At 46.1% G+C, this 16,883-nt stretch overlaps 1 protein-coding gene across 1 annotated transcript; it reads right to left on the reverse strand.

Annotated features, from left to right (window-relative positions):
- Positions 1-4,894: 4,894 nt before the first annotated feature.
- Positions 4,895-10,180, reverse strand: LOC110477308 (patched domain-containing protein 3). Its single transcript, XM_077782751.1, has 4 exons — positions 9,437-10,180; positions 8,989-9,110; positions 8,444-8,589; positions 4,895-6,495 (listed from the first exon to the last, which is right to left on the reverse strand). The coding sequence occupies exons 1-4, from the start codon at positions 10,166-10,168 to the stop codon at positions 4,895-4,897; spliced, it is 2,601 nt and encodes an 866-aa protein (XP_077638877.1). The 5' UTR covers positions 10,169-10,180.
- Between the last annotated feature and the right edge of the window lie 6,703 nt (positions 10,181-16,883).

Raw genomic sequence — 16,883 nt, forward strand, 5'->3', positions numbered from 1 at the left:
CTCTCTGTTCAGCTCTATGAAAAATCCTAAGAGTGAGAGAAATGTGCTTGCCACACTAAGGTATGTTACACAACAGCTGAAGCCATCTCCAATGTCCAGCTCACTTGCCCGGGAAGATTTGTGAGCAGGTGCTTCAGCTGCATGGCCAGGAGTCGCGGTCTGCCTCCGCTGTCCGTGCTCTCCGTCGCTGGTGCATTGTTCGCATGGCCCTTTCGCTGCCCCCGGGACCCCTCCGGGCGCTTTCCCGGGCAGCGCCGGGGGCGCTGCGGCGGCAGTGCCCGCGCGCGGCCAGCTTTCCCGGGCAGTGCCCGCTGTGCTCCCCGCTGGGGCTTCGCGCTGGAGCCTCGCGCCAGACCCGGACGGAGGGCCATGGTGGTGGGCTTGGCCTTTGGCAAGCTGTGCGCCGGGGTCTGAGGATGGAGGGCTAGTCAGCACCCTCTGCCAGTGGCTCTGATTTGTGCTGACTGCACTTGAAGTCTTACAGAGATGAGTCAAGGGCTCCTGAGGTAGTAGATGCTGCCACAAAAGTATCTCAATGTAATTAGGGGTGCTCCTCTTAAGAAAGCAACATGGCCAATATCGCAGCTGAAGTGTCTCTAGACCACTGCATGCAGCATGGGCAACAGACAGGAGGAGCTGGAAGCCACCTGCTGTTATAAAGTGAAAGAAAGAGTATCTTCCTTGTTTAACAAAGGCCAGCAAATGGTCACAAAAGACAAGGAGAAGGCTGAGGTACTCAGGTACCTTTTTTGCCTGTCTTGAATGGCAACCTCTCGTCTTACACCTCTTGAGTGGGTGGACTGCAAGATAGGGCTTTGGGAGAAAAGTCCCTTCCAGTGTAAGAGAAGAGATTCATGACCACTTGAGGAACCTGAGCATACATGTATCTATGGGACTTGACGAGATGCATCCCAGAGCTTTGTAGAAATTAGTTAATGTAAGTTGCCAAGCCACTTTCTATGCTGTTCAAAAAGTTATGGCAGTCAAGTGAAGTTCAAGGTGACTGGAAAAAGGGAAACACTGAACCCATCTTCAGAAAGGGTAGAAAGGAGAATCCTGGGAACTACTGATTTCTGTGCTTGTGAAGATCATGGAACAGATCCTCCTAACCTATGCTAAGGTGTGTCGAGGACAGAAAGGTCATTTGAGACAACCAGTATGGTTTCACCAGAACAAGTTCTGCCTGACCAACCTTCTGTGATGGAGTGACAGTGTCAGTGCATATGGGAAAGGCTATTGTTTTCTCTGTCCTTCTCCAAGGCCTTTGACATGGTACCCCAAAACACCTTTTTCCCTAAATTAGAGAGATATGGATTTGATGGGTAGACTGCTAGGTGGATGAGGAACTGGTTAATTGGTTGCATCTGAGAGGTAGTGGTCAGTGTCTCAGTGTCCCAATGGGTATTGGTAACAGGTGGTATCCCTCAGGGGTCCATTCTAGAACCAGTGCTATTTAATATCTTCCTCAATGATACAGACAAAGGGATTGAACAAGTCTGCAGATGGCACTGAGCTGAGTGGTGGAAGTGACATGCCTGAGGGTCAGGATTGACATTCAGAGGGACCTGGACAACCACAAGAAATGGAATCTCATGAAATTCAACAAGGCCAAGTGCAAAGTCCTGCACATGGGTTGGGGCAACCCCTGGTATCAAAACAGGCTGGGAGATGAAGAGAATGAGAGCAGCCCTGCTGAGAACAACTTCAGGGTACACTGCTGGATGGGAGGCTGGACATGACCCAGAAATCTGTGCTTGAAGCCCAGAAAGCCAATTCTACCAGGTCTGTATCAAAATAATCATAGCAACCAGGTCAATGGAGGTGTTCTGCCCCTCTACTCCACCTGGAACACTGCATCCAGCTCTGGGGTCCTGAGTATTAGAAGAACATGGACTTGCTGGCATGAGTCTGGAAGAGGCTACAAAGATGATCAGAGGGCTGGAGTACCTCTCCTGTGAAGATAGATGGGGTTGTTCAGCCCGGAGAAGAGATGGCTCTGGGCAAAAGGGGACCCGGAATAGTGACAGGGACAAACATTTTAGTGGGGCCTTTGATACAAGACCAGCAGTAATGAGTGAACTAAAAGACAGTTGACTTAATTTAAGGATTTTTTTTACAATGAGGGTTGTAAGACATTGAAGCAGGTTGCCCAGAGAACTGGAAACATTCATGGTCAGATTGGAGTGGACTCTGAGCAACCTGATCATGTTGAAGATGCCCCTGCTTATTGCAGAAGGGTTGGACTAGATGACCTTTAAAATGTTGTGGTTTGACACTGGCCAAATGCCAGGTGCCCACAAAAGCTGTTTGCTCAACTTGTGCTCTCAGCTAGGCACAGGAGAGGAAAACAAAAATAACAAAGGGCTCACAAGTTGAGATGAGGACTGGGAGAAAGCATTCTAAGGGCAAAGCAGGTTAAAATTTAAAGGTATAAAGTGAATTTATTATTAACAGAGTCAGAAGAGGACAATTAGATGTAAAATAAGTCTTTAAAACACTTCTTTCCCCCAGCCCCTCCATCTTTCCCACTGACAGCACAGAGAGATAGGATGTGGGGGTTTTGTTCAGTTCATCACCCAAGATATTTTTCTGTTCAGTCAGGAAGAGGAGTCTTTCTTCTGCTATGCCAGAGGGTCCCTCCCACAGGGGACAGTTTTCTGTGAACTTCCTCCAGTGTGGCTCCAATTTCCAAGGAGCAGCAGTCCTGCCTAAACTACTGCAATGTCTTTCCAAAACAGCTGTGGCATGAGTCACTTCTCCACAGTGTGTCCTCTAAGCAAGGGTCTTCTTTCTTGATCTCAGGAAGCAGGGGCACTCTCTCTCCATTTGGGTCTCCCACTTGATCACACCTTTCTCCAGTATCCACCCACTCCAGTGTTAGTACTTCTGCCATGGGCTGCGAGTGGATCCCTGCATCTTCCTTAGACCTCATGGTCTGCAAGGTGCCTGTTTCACCATGGTCCTCACCACAGCCTGCAGAAGAATTTCGGCTCCACCACTTGGAGCAATTCCTCCCCTTTTCCACTGACCTGGGTGCCGCCATGTTGTTTCCCCTCACCTGTCCTCAACTCCTCTTCTCTGACTAGAAAAAAAGCTGTTGCCTGTAGGTACCACTGCCAACAAGTTCCACCAATTAAAAAAATTCCTGCAGGATCCCGCAGTGCCGAGAGGGCCATCTTGTTTAGGTTCCTTGCCAGGAGTTGCTCGCCATACTTTTGCACCAGCCACACAGCCCTGCTGCCACTGATGGGCAATGGTGTCTGCTGCAGTGCTGGTGCTGTTTAATGCCTCTCTTTACATGCAGCACCGGGAAGGGGAATCTGTGGCAGCTGCCCCTGCCCTTCTGTCTTTGGCACAGCTCACTAGGGGTGGCCAGGCAGGCAAGGCTTGCTGTGGGCCATGCTGCAGTGCATTGCCTCATGCTGCCAGGATGGCCTTGGTGGCGGCACCTTGCCACCCCAGAAAAAAGCTGCACATGCGCTGTTTTGATTTTCTTCTTAAGTATGTCATCACAGAGGCATTACGAACCTCTCTAATTGGGCTAGCAGCACGTCCATCTTCAGAGCCATTAGAGATTGGCTCTGTCAGACATGGTGGAAGCTTCTAGCAGCTTCTTACAGAAGCTGCTTCTGTGGCCCTCCCCTGCTACCAAAAAACCAGACCATGCCAAATCAACATAAATGTCCCTTCCAACTCAAGCTGTTCTATGACTCTATGAATAAGAAGGATCTTGCCCTGTTTACTCATGAAACTGGCTAGATATCCACAGGGAACAGAGGCAGTCCCTGGCTTTGTCACACTTGCTCAGACTCTCAGAAGAAACCCACCACAGCAGCAGATTTGGACTGAATGATTTAATAAGTTCTACACCAATTTTTCCAGAATTACAAATACTGGTTACCATTGCTTATTTTATTTCCAATGGGCCTATCATGATACTGGCAACAAATTATGAACTGATTTTCACCTAATGCCTTATTCCCATGGGTTTGAAGATCATCTCATATATTACTAGCTACTACTCAGTGAAAGCTCCTCTGCTCTACCAGTGCATCCCAGGATGCACTGATGAACACAATGGAATTTATGAGTTTACAGTTTTAGGACTGATCTGCATAAACTTTGGGTTATTTTTCACTTTGTCCCGAATCAGGCTGCAATTGTCTCTAATGAATCCCTGCCCTCTCATACCATGCAACAACATCTCCCAAGGTGGTGGTAACTCAAGAGGTCCATGCAAATTGCAGTCTACAGAAGCACACACAAACTTCTTAAGGGTTGCAGATGTTCAACCTTAGCTAGAAAATGGGATGCCAAGAAAAAGCTTTGAACAGAAAACAGGAGTCACTTTGGGGTGAGTCTTCCCCAAGGTTTTCTTGTGCTGCATTCGGAACCTAAGCACATTTTGTCTCCTGAAGGCTTACAAATTATTACAGTCTGAGACAGTTCTGACCTCTTGTAATTTTGCTGTATTTGAGCCTCTTGGGTAAAAACTGTGTTTCAGCTCAGTGCTGGGATGAGTTAGAGCATCAAGGCAAACAATGAGGAAATACAGTCCAATGGGAGGTACTCTAGGACTGTGTCCTACACACATGTAACATAGTCCATTCACCTGATGCAATGGCCAGTGTTTGTAATAATTTTAGAACATTCAGTAAAAAGATCACACAAAAAAAAGATAAATAGCAACATTAAGGTGGTAGATGAACATACACAAAGGTAAAAAATGCAAATCCATTCTGTGCAGTTTGTTATTTTTCTTACCAGGCTTTTCTGAAGTCCTGAAGTTGATCTGATGTATTTATTCTTCTGCTTTTCATGTCGTGTATTTCCTGACAGTCACTGCATTTGAGTGCCCACATAGTAAATATATAAAATCTTATATTTAAATAATTCATGGACAGTCTTTATCATTTCTAAACCTATGCTCTAACTTTTTAGACACGGTATTGTGAGGTGAACTGCCAAAGTTTCCAAAAAAGGTTAAAAACACTGGAATAAAAACAAGACCATGAAGAGCCCCAAACAAAATAACAAGGAACATGATCTTGAAGAATGTCCTAAAGATATAGGCGTTTGATGCAGCCAGGACAACTACGCCTAATATCGTAGAAACTGCACCCTGTAGAACTGGGTAACCTAGCAGGGACAGAGCTTCAATTGACCTTTTATTGGCTGATGACTCTCCACTCGTAACAAAGGCATAGGAAATATGAGCAGAAAAATCTACTGAAAACCCAATGCAAATGACCAGGTTGATCATGGATATGGAATCGAGGTTGACGTTCCAGAATGTCATGAAACCAGCAACGCCAACTATAACAGAGGCTATAGCAAAAGTCACCCACAAGCAGCACAATGGGTTGGGAATGAGCAGAAGGGAGACAACGAGCATGGCCCCGGCAGCAATGACAACGTTCTGAACAGTGTTCTGCACTATTACCAGGTACTGGTCATAGTAGATGAAGGCTGGGTGATACACCTTCAGTGGAATGCTGCACTGCTTGGCTGCCTCCCTTAACTGACTGAGGAGATTCTTCTCGTCCACGGCTGATGTCACATTCACTGTCTGGATGAAGAAGCGCGAAGCCTCTATTTCATCCTGAGTCTTGTTTATGTCCCACTCAAAACTGGGAAGAATTCTGAACAGTACAGTTAAGTTATTTAAGAAGTCAGTCTTACTGTCTATATTTACCAAACCCCTTTTGGCAAGTCCTGTGTATACTCTCAGCCATGACTCCGAGTAGTTCTTATCTACATAGGAAATGTTCTCTAAATTCTGTGTGCAGCTCTCAATGCCAAGACGCACCGACTCATTCCAGTAATCTACACTCTCAGCAATGACAACCATGACCCGGGGTCCATATGTGGAGAAGTATTTGTCTTCATCATCATAGTATGGAATAACGTAGGAGGCATCATTTGCCAGATTTCGGAGATCGATGCCTTCCCTGATCTGAGTACACCCATAAATGCTGCCACCCAAATATGCTCCATACAGCAACACCATGAGCACCTTGATCCATTTATTTGTAATAAAAGGGCCATAATATTTTTTAAAGAATGTGCTCATTGGATGCTCACCTTCTGGCTGAGATGGCTGCCCAGAACAGCTGCCAATACAGCAAGCATTATACAAGCAGGAGTTCTCAGCCTGATCTTTACCTACATCCACACGCATACAAGTCAGCCAGTGTCGGTTCCCTTGCTCCCTTTTGTGATTTAATACCAGAACTGCCCCAAAGAAGGTCAGGGTATATACATAGCAGAAGACAAAAGCTGTGCCCGTATAGAGGCAAAAAGACCTCACAGATGGAAAAACAGTCCAGGTGCCAATGAAGAAGGCCAAAACATCTGTCAGAGTGGTGATGGTCACAGAAAGCGCTGCCTCTGTGTAAGTCTCAGCCAGCAGAGATTTAACATTGGACTTCTCTTTTTTCCTTAAACTTTGTTCCCAGGAAGCAATCATGATGAACATGTCATCAACGCCAACCCCTGCAAGAGGAGAGACTGTTAATGCTGCACTGCCAATGGCAGCTTCCACCAACACCCAACGAAACTACAACATTAGTCACATTTCATTCTGCCTAAAATCTGAAAAAGGAGATTGGGCTACAAACACTGCTCCAGTGCTGATGCAAGTTGCAAGAGAATCTGGAGAACAGATGCTTTGTATGTGGCTGAATGTATTACCTTTTAGCACTTCCTGGTGACCTAATGGGCTGTTGATCCCTCAGGGACCCCGATGAAGGATTGAGCACATCTACTGCAGCTCTGACAAGTGTCTTGTAGCTGATGTCCATTTGTCCCCTGATGCAGATGACACAGATTTCAAAGCATCACATATTCTGATGCTCAACTGTTCTTACTGGAAGCATCCCCCATTATCTCTGCAATCTCTTCCCCCCCCACTGCAGCAACTTAGACCAATAATTTCTTGTTCTGCCTTCAGAAGGCAGGAAGAGCAGTTGCTATCACATGGGAGAAGAGAGATTCCAGTTTTCTGATGGCTTGCTTTTTTTATGCTCTTTCCGTCTATTTCTCTCCAGTTTATCTTCCAGCACTTAGTCACAATTTATTATTCATTTTTGTTCACATTTACACCAATGTGCTCATAAATATTACCTGACAGGTCCCTGGGAAAGCCTGCCAGGAAGATTTGGGATTTTGCTAAGATGCCAGAGTGAGTGAGCTGAAGTTCAAAAATGAAGAGCAATGGGCTTCTCTCACCTCTGCTAACTCTCAAGATTATTATCTCACACTTTTCAGTATTTTGCCATGCTGTCAAGGGCTCTTCTATTCACTGAAAATTAATCACACAAAAGGGAAAACAAGGCTGCCCGAATAGCGGAGTGAGATTTGGCCAAGCACAGAAGAAGAGATGAAATCATTACCTGCTACCTGAAAGGCAATTGCCAGCAAACATGCAAAGAATCATTAAGCAGCACATCAAAAGGTATTACGGGATGGCAGCGAGCCAGGCTGCTTTGGAAAGCAAGCAGCCTTCAAAGCAAAGCCTCTGATGTACTGAGAATTTGTTTGCTTTAACGCAAGGAAGACAAAAGTCTGTGTGTTATTTCTGAAGATCTGAAGAGACTGGCTTAAGTCTTTTCCCAGGTATACAGAAGGGCCTCTTTGATAGTAAGAGCCACTGCAATTGATGAGCAAACAAAAGTAAATAAAAAATGCATTAGAATTATGCAGAAAACAAAGAAACAATGCCTGCCCAAAGGAGCATTTGCATCGGATAGCTTAGGATGATGCACAGCCTCTGTCAACCTGAGAGCTCCATGTGTTTTCCTCAGCATGAGACCAAGCCAAAGAAAACATCAGAAGAATGTATGATACTGGAGACCAGTAAGGATTTTAAAAGCAGTAATTTGTTTGCAGCAACATTATGTAATTGGAAACATGATCTAATTGCAGCAACACTATCAGTATTTGGAAAGTTCAGCACTGGCTGTTAAGCACTCTGTGAAGCAAGGATGCAATACCAACTTCCTTGGGATTTTGGGGGGAGCTGCTTGCACAAATGGTGCATCACTTCAGTTGTGCAGCCGACTGAGACTGGTTCGTACACAGATGTTATACTGCAGAGGATTAATCATCCTGGCTACATTTCCAGGGACACTAGAACAATGCCAGAAGTGCTAACCTTACCATTCTCCCATTTACAATCTTCCTGCTGTAGCAGTGGATCTAGATGAGGCCTTGTCTTCTGGGGAAAGCTGCCCTTGCACCAGAACCCAACTCCAGTCCCACTGAGCTGAGCTGAGGGGCTTGCCTACCTGTAGGTGCTCTGAGGGGGCTGCACCTCTGGGTATCTCCTACACTCGCTTCAGGAGAAAATGTTGTATTATCTGACATTCACATCATAAAAGACTGATACCATTACATTGTTTTAACTTCGCTCTGGTCTTCACTACTCACTTTTTCTACTCACCCAGAATCAGGAATGGTGCATTTGCTACAGTGACCACAAATGGCACTCCACAGAAGAGCAGCAATCCAAAGCTGCTTAATACTGCTAAGCCAGAAGAAAGCACTCCACAGCTTGCAAGCCAGGTGTTATTTCTTATGCAGTTCAGTCTGAAAATATTTCAAGGAGTATCTTAGTAATGTGTCATATATTTCCCAGACAATACCCTGTCTGAAGAGAACACCTGATGAATGATGTTCTAAGAGATCCTAGGTGTCAGCAGTGGACAAGATTAATTTCTCTAGGAAGTGAGCATTCAAGTTGGTCATGTCCACACTGAAGACTTGTTAATGTATCTGGTACTTACCATGAACCCCATCTAAGCAGTTAGGAAATATGCACAGATAGACAAGAAAAAGCAAAGGAATACCCTTTGCATATCATTAAATGTCACTGGAAGCCTGCAGTTTCAAGAATGCCTACACTCTGGCAAGTGCAGAAATCAACTGAAGGAAGGTAAGAAGAGCAAAGATCACTGCTCATTGAGCCATAGCCTACAGATATTTTACCTTAGGCAAGAGATGATTGAAAAGGTTATTGTCAGGAAATATGTTATGGAGAAGAGCGGGATCACACTCCTGGTATTGCCTTCAAACTCCTCTTGTCTGGACAGCGAGGTAAAGTAAGTCACCTGCCGTTAAAACAACAAGAAACGATAAAGCACTTTTCCTCTTCTTGTTCTTTTTACAAACGTACAGGCAAGGCCAAATATCACGTTGGCAGAAGAGCATTGCCCTGGCCCTCGCAACCTACTCTCCTTCTTCCGCCACCGTCCTTTTCCTATTCCTATTCCTTTTCCTTTTCCTTTTCCTTTTCTTTTCCCTTTCCCTTTCCCTTTCCCTTTCCCTTTCCCTTTCCCTTTCCCTTTCCCTTTCCCTTTCCCTTTCCCTTTCCCTTTCCGTGGCGGGGCCGCCCGGACATTTCGGGCTCGGCGGCTCCGCACGGCCCCCGCGTTACCTGAATGGATCCGAGGCGCAATTCCTTCACTTTGGCCGGGATGTCCTGCAGGAAGCTCTCCAGCCACTGCCGGCTGTCCTGCGCCTCGGGGCCGTCCTCCCGCAGGTAATACACCAGCTTCAGGGCCCGCGCCCCGAGCAGCCGCCCGCCGTCCGTCTCCACGCCGCCCAGCGCGGCCCCCAGGAACTCGCTGCCGTTGATGGGGAAGCGGAGGCTGCCCGGGGCGGGCGGTCCCGCATCGCCCCGCCGCGACAGCAGCGGGTTGGGGCTGGCACAGCCGCCGGCGCTGCGGGCGCAGAGCCGCTCGTAGTCGGCGTCGCGCACGGCCGCGTTCAGCCGCAGCACCTCTGCCCACGCCGCCGGCTCCAGGACCGAGGTCCCGTTCGTCGCCACGGCGATGAGGGCGGCGTAGGCGCCCTCGGTGGGCAGCCGCGGGGCGGAGAAGCGCTCCGAGTCGTCGGTGGGGAAGTGCCGCCGCACGAAGTCGCGCTCGGCCTTGGCGGGCCCCCACGTCGGCGTGAACTGCTCCTCGATGTCGTTCGCCTGCCGCTGCGGTAAGAAGACGAAGCCGGCGCCCAGCACGCCGGACAGCAGCAGCGGCACCAGCACGAAGGGCCAGGGGCAGGCGGCCACGGCGCTCGCCAGCCCTTCGAAGAGCCGGCGCAGCGGCCGCTCCACGCAGTTGGTGTTGCGGCAGGAGCAGCGCTCCGCGGGGTCCCGCGGCCCCGCCATGGGCCAGGCGGGCACGGGCTGCCGGCCGCAGCGCCTCGCCGCGGGGGGGCCCGACGGTGCGGCCTGTGCCGCCGCCGGAGGAGAGGAGAGGAGAGGAGAGGAGAGAGAGGAGAGAAAGAGGGACAGGAGTTCAGAGCAGCCCTCCGCCCGTTGGGGCCGTGGAAGTAACGCGGAGCTTTCAGAGGTGGGCGCGGCCGGGGCCCTCCCTCGCCGTGACTCACGGGCTCTCCGGGACGGGCGGGAGGGCAGACCGGGCTCCCCTTGTGCGCTCCGCCGCAGCCTGCCCCGGCTCCGTGTGCTCCCGTTTCCTGGCCCCTCGTTTACCCTACCCCACAAAAAGTGACATTTTCTGTGTATAGTGAGCTGAACAAATTCACTGGGGAATGAGATGTGTGCTGGGCCTGTTATGAGGCGAAGAGTCAGGTACAGCAGGAGGAAAGAGCATCTGGAATCAAGACTGTGTCATGCACAGTTGTCCATGTAAGCTCACATGTAGTGGACAACAGGGATTTCAAGTAAATTTGGGGCTAGTGCCTTGAACTTGGGGCTCTTGGGATCTAGTGCCTTGAACTCCCTTGTAGTAAACAAGATTTAATGTGATCTTTGGGTATATGAACAGACAACAAGCCTAGGGAAAGGACTTCCACAATATCTAATAAAATCAGTAAAGCAGTTGTTACAATATTAAATACAGAACTAGCTTCCATGTTGTAAGTAGGAGAGAGGAGAGTTAAAAGGCGAGTGGTGAGGTGTAGTGATCCTGAGCAGGAGACCATTGCCAGTTGAGGAGATGAAGATCATGTGGCAGTGAGCCTGTGCTGTGCTATATGCCCAGCGTGGCCCTTGCACCAGTGCCTGCAGGATAGCCTCAGCCAGCCCATGGTACCAGAGAAGCCTGCAATGCATCTCCCACTTGGTACCAGTGATCAGAAAAGTGAGACTTGAAACTTGTTTTCTTCAAATCTGCTGCAGCTGTTACTTCACCACTTAAGATTATTCTTCTGTCTGGGAGCAAAACACAGACAGTGGTGATGTGCATCTTGCAGTGTTTCCTCTTTCAGTGTACGTGTTTACAAAACAGGGCAGTGACAGCAGAAGAAATAAAAGACTTTGAAACAAGGGTTAGCGATTCCAGTTGGCAAGTCACAAGAATATCAGTGGAGTGATATGCCAGAGCTTTATGCAGTAGCAGTGATAGAAAGGGTCTTTCCAAGCCCAAAACCTATCCTGCAGCCTGGTGTTCTTGAACTGGTAAGTGACAGTGCTTTGAGTGGCTTCTGGCTGAGAACATTAAGCTCAGATGTGACAGTGCTAGTCAGGTGTCCAGATAATTAGCTAATACCTAACAGGCATGCACTTCTTCTCCTTGCCTTTGCAAGAAGCAACTATCTCGTCTTCTGCCAGTACTTGCAGAAAAGTTGTAGGTATTTCTTCTCCCCCATCTAGGGAAGACAGGCTTGACACCTGTGGGTATAAAAGAGCCAGCCAGGCTCCGAGCAAGATTATATATCTCCTGCTGCAATCAGCACCTAGAGCAGGTTGGATCCTGGTGATTTCCCTTTTCAGTGCACAGGTGTTCTGGGACAGGTATGTCAGCTCTGAATTTCTCTCTGGGAGACAGACACTTTTAAGCTATTTCCTGTAGCTCCTAACTTGTCAAAATCTAAGTAAGGAGAATTATCAAATTCTCAGGTGGCTTATTTCTGCCTTGCTTTTGTAATGCCAGAACAGAGGGACATTTCCTAATGCACCCAGGCCGCAATTGGAAAGTGCTTTGCCAATTGTGTGAGACACACTGGACACTGGAATAATAAAAAAAAAATACTGCCATCAAGAAGACTTTTATCCCATTTCTCCCATCATAATGCAGCATCAAGCATGACTGTGCCATTTATGAAGGAAATTTCACTAGCCTGATTTTTACAGTGCACACCGTAGCACCTGACAAAGACAGAGAAGTTGTCTCCTATCCTATCCTATCCTATCCTATCCTATCCTATCCTATCCTATCCTATCCTATCCTATCCTATCCTATCCTATCCTATCCTATCCTATCCTAATCCTATCCTTTCCATGCATTTTGATGAGGCAGGAGTGCACTGAGGGCTGCTTAGCTACTGCCGTGTTTGCATGCATGGCTGAAACAATAGGACATTGTTACCTGTGCTAGGCAGTGACAGCCTGTGGCCCTGAGGTTGCCTGACCACAGATGATGTGGGAAATGCAGTGCCTCAAAGCCCTGTGTCCAAAGGGAGCAGTTTAATTGTCAAACTGGGGGCTGCCAGAGGGAGATGTGTGCCCTGTGTGCCTTCACCAACCAGCGTGCAAGAAAGGATCACATTTTCTTTGGCCTTCAGGAAAATGCCCACAAGGAATGACCAGGGTGGCTGGGTGATGGTGACAGCAGAATGGGAGGTGAATTATTGGTTTCCTCTAGGGTGGCTTGTCTCTCTAGAATATAAGATTCCAAAGAAACTCCAGAAATTATTCTGTCACCAGGACCCAGAAGTAACAGATGTTTATTCATGTTGAGAAGCCACTTTTCCTTTGTTTTGGGAGCACACAGTGACACTGTGGAATTACCACATGCTGGGTGGTGGCAGGGTGAGTGGCTCCTCTGCTGCAGGATGAAATTGCATTCATTTGATTTTTCATTTTTGTTTTTGGGCAGAGTGAAGGTGCCTGAGTGTTTTAACTGTCTGGGTGATACTGTGGATAGAAACTGTTTCAATTGAACATTGTCATGATGAACAGAATTTCAGTTTATCAGTGTAGGATACCCGAAAGGCAAGGTATGTTGCCAGATTTTATTACTTTAATTCTGGGGAATATTTCTTTTCAAGCTGACTTAAAGAAAAATTCCTGTCTCCACAGTGATTTCTTAATCACGACTCTTCGGAAGAAGACTGCATAAAACCCTGGAAGGCAATGATATGATGTAAGGTGAACATCATTCTACCAAAAACCTAATCAACATTTGTGCTTGTATATCCTTATAAAGGGTCCATAACATTTCACTTTCCTTAATATACATGAATGATTTCCCAACTTATATCCATGAGAACTGCAAATTTTTTGCCTCTTTGACCAGTTGTTTTTACTAGGGAGTATGCTATCTTTGTAGTCTGATTTTTTTTTTTGCATATATGTTTATGGATTTCATCATAAAATGGTCAGGTCTCAGAGATCTTCAGGAACTGTAAGCACATTATTTATGGAGAAAAACCACAGCATAAAACTACAGAGCCTCTCTTTCACTCCTGCTTTGATCAGGAAATGTCTGCTTGAAATTTTTTGATAGTAGCTTTTATTTTAAACACTACTGTATAATTTTGACTGTGTATATCAGAGAATACTGATACTGGACATTAACTATACTTTGATTTATTAGAGCTTAGAGACACTGTTACAAGTTCAGGAGGATGCCCATGCACAAAAAACTCGAGACACTCAGAGTTACAAAGGAAATTAATTTTATTAGTCATGTTAACAATTAATATATACCAACCCCTGGATTCTGGAAAAGCCACTGAGCCACACAAGGAGATGGAGCATGGCTTCTGAGAGGGAGAGCTAGGAAGGTAGCACACTTTCAGGGCATCCCCTAGATGAAAATGATGTGCATCATGTCATCCTCTCCCCTCCACTCCAGGACCACACCTTGTATCTTCTCCTCAGGAGCAGCCATTTTCAATATCATCACATGTGGGGCCAGCACATGAGATGAGGTCGTAACAGCCCATAACACTTCCATGCCAACAATGGTTTTATTGTGTATTATTCCCCTTTCACAGGATGAATCGCACCAGGTGTCCAATGCATAGTATAATTTCTGAAGGTTAGAGTCCTACCAACTAACAGTGTCTTCTTCTACATTATCTTGTCGACATGCACAACAGTGCACCAAATATGGCAGGCCTTAGACACATTTTGGTCCCTGACACAGGCACAGTAAAGATATCCCAGGGGCTAATGTGAGCACTTGTTCTGTTATCTGATGAGGGAATGGCCTTGCACATCCCTGCCCATTTAATTTACTGGAAGAAAATTTTATACTTCCTTGTCAGGGAAATTTTCTGGCAAACACACAACTAACATATCATTGACCTGCACCAACAGGATATTACAGAAGTTATCTCCGTAAGTTAATCTAGTCTCTCCTGGCATATGTTGATTTATTATGGGTGTGCATGTCAGGATAATATCTTCTTTGGTTGCTGGTGCAAACTTGCAAATCTGCTTGTCTGGCTCTATGTGTGCCTGTGTATTTTTATCAATGTGTCATTTTAATTTTGTGAGCCAGAATGTTTGCAGAGGTGTCACTAACTGGGTGACTTGTTTTACATCCAATATAGAAGAACGCTCTAAGGAATTTCTGCTTTTTCTAGAATGCTGACATGTCAGATGGTGACTTCATGTCCTTAGAAAAAGATCTTTCTGATCCTTGGTTTTTGACAGGCACATCCAATGTTACTTCACAAAAATGAACCAGAGTGCATCCTGATCCCACCTTGGTCTTTCCCTGGTACCTTCACTTTTCTTCAGCCTTGGAATATGGTCCAGGGAAATCACTACTGTTCAGTTAGCAATGCTCTCAGATTATTAATTGTAAAACACAAATGTAATGCTGGCTGCCTTCCATTCCATTTCCCTATCATGGGTAGGATTTACCCTCTAACTAAAAGAGTGGTTTTCCTTCCTTCCTTTCCCAGGACATTCCTCAAACAATCATTGTGTCCACTTGGAGTGGGAGTGCAGTGTCCACCTGCACTGATCCAACAGCCAGCTCTCTTCATTGCTTGTTGTGAATGAGAGTTTGAGATAGCTTGAAAAATAACTGGTAAGAGTATCAGAAAAAGCCAGATTTAATAATAAGCAACAGTGCAACAAAGTTCATTGGCAAGGCTCACTCTACTACTTAAAAGACAGTTAAGGCACACTGAGAAAAAAAACCCAAGAAAATACAGTGAATCAGAACAGAAACTAACTGAGAAATATGTGTGTGCATATGTGCTTAGGTGTGTGCGACAAAGGACAGGAAGGGCAAAGATAAAAAGGAATACAACCTAAAAGATTACAGCATGCAATGCAATGAATTAACAGTTCTTAATTTATAACTTAACTGTAACAATTTATCAGGGAATAGCACTTAACAGCATTAAACACAGTTTATAATTCAAACTTACTTGCAGGCCTAATTTACTTCGATATCTAAAGTATTTAAATATCCAAGAGAGCAGCATTTCTCCCAGTCTTGCTATAGCATGTGTGTATGTGTATATGCACACAGACATAAAGGTCAGTGCAAGGTACCTGTGGTAAATCTCTCTTGAAGGTCATGAAATACTTTGGATGCTTTTGCGCCTCCTCAATGCATGAAGGGTTGAGCCTTGAGGAGTGGGGGTTTTGGCCCAGGATTTGTTGTTCAGTGATCCCACAAGTACAGCAGACCTCAGAGCTTGCAGGCTCTGAGAGGCCCCACTCAGATGGAAGTCACTGGTCACACCACACTGCAGCCCAAAGAGCTCAAAGGACCCATTTTATACCCCTGCTTATAGGACTGCAAGAGAGGGGCCACACTTCAGGTCAGCACACTTTCTCTGAAACTGTGAGAACAAGGATATTACACTATGGAGGCAATGAAAATAGTTACTAAGGCGGTTAGTGGAAAAAAAAAAAATGGAGCTAATTAGACAGCAGCAGTTCCTGGGAGCAGACAGTGTTTCTGATAAGCTCAAGAGGAGCTGAGCCCAGGTGCTGTTCATCAAGGCTGAGACCTAATGAGCATTTCTCAGATGGCAGTGCAGCCTGAAAAAGAGAGGGGAATGCACCACCACAATGCTCTATTCTTTGTTGACCAGGCCTCCATTAACTGTTAAAGACACTTAGACACTCATCTCTCGTGTAAGTAGATCCTTACACAGCCACCATCTAGAGTGGCTGGGCTGTTCTAGGTAAAGAGGCTTCATTTTATGTGTGAAGATTTATTTGAATCTACAGCAGACTCCCCCCTTACAGTTCATGTGCCTGTCTGCCACTTCCATAAAGTCTGTTTAGAAGAAAAATATCTTTTAAAGATATTCTGCCAGTAAAACAAGAATTTATCTGTCCAGATTCTTCTGGGTCATTCTAAGGTTACAGGATGATAAAAACAAGATTTTCGGGAGAGGCAAATTGCCAGGAAGTATTTCAAATTCTTTTTCTGTCTCATGCATTATTGTGGATGGACTGAGTTTAAAATAAACCCAGTAAATTGAAAAGCAACAAACAAACTCATTCTACCTGAATAGGGAGAACTGTTGGCATGGTCTCAACAGGCAGGCTGGCCAACTCTGTGGAGAATGTGTTTACAGCTGTATATTGCCCAAAGTCTCCCTGAACATGTATAATTACCTGCCTTTCTCACTTTTGTGATTGCACTCAGAGTTGTTGTCACACAAGAGAACATAATCCTGGTGGGGAGTTCCCTGCTGAGGGGTAAGTGAGTTTATTCTCCCTTAGGGACACAGTGGGTCAAGTCTGTCTTTTGTTCTTCATGCTTTCATCTGAAGCAACATGATACCTGTCTGTGAATGGGGTCTTCTCTGTGATTTTGGAGGCTCTAAGGGGTGTTTTTGATTTTCCTTTGCTTTCTTGCTGCTGTTCATTAGATCATGCAGAAAAGTAGACAGGTGACAAAGATTAGATGATGATCCTGTGTAGGTTAACTTTTTAT

This window comes from Lonchura striata, chromosome 1, assembly GCF_046129695.1.
Source record: "Lonchura striata isolate bLonStr1 chromosome 1, bLonStr1.mat, whole genome shotgun sequence".
Taxonomy (NCBI): Eukaryota; Metazoa; Chordata; class Aves; order Passeriformes; family Estrildidae; genus Lonchura; species Lonchura striata.

What these genes read in the sequence shown, in the direction of transcription:
- LOC110477308 (XM_077782751.1), bottom strand. Translation starts at nt 10,168, where the DNA reads ATGGCGGGGCCGCGGGACCCCGCGGAGCGCTGCTCCTGCCGCAACACC. An exon ending in TGCGCCTCGGATCCATTCAG is followed by an intron (nt 9,111 to 9,436) that starts GTAACGCGGGGG and finishes TTTTAACGGCAG; the next exon opens with GTGACTTACTTTACCTCGCT. An exon ending in TGCACCATTCCTGATTCTGG is followed by an intron (nt 6,496 to 8,443) that starts GTGAGTAGAAAA and finishes CTCCTCTTGCAG; the next exon opens with GGGTTGGCGTTGATGACATG.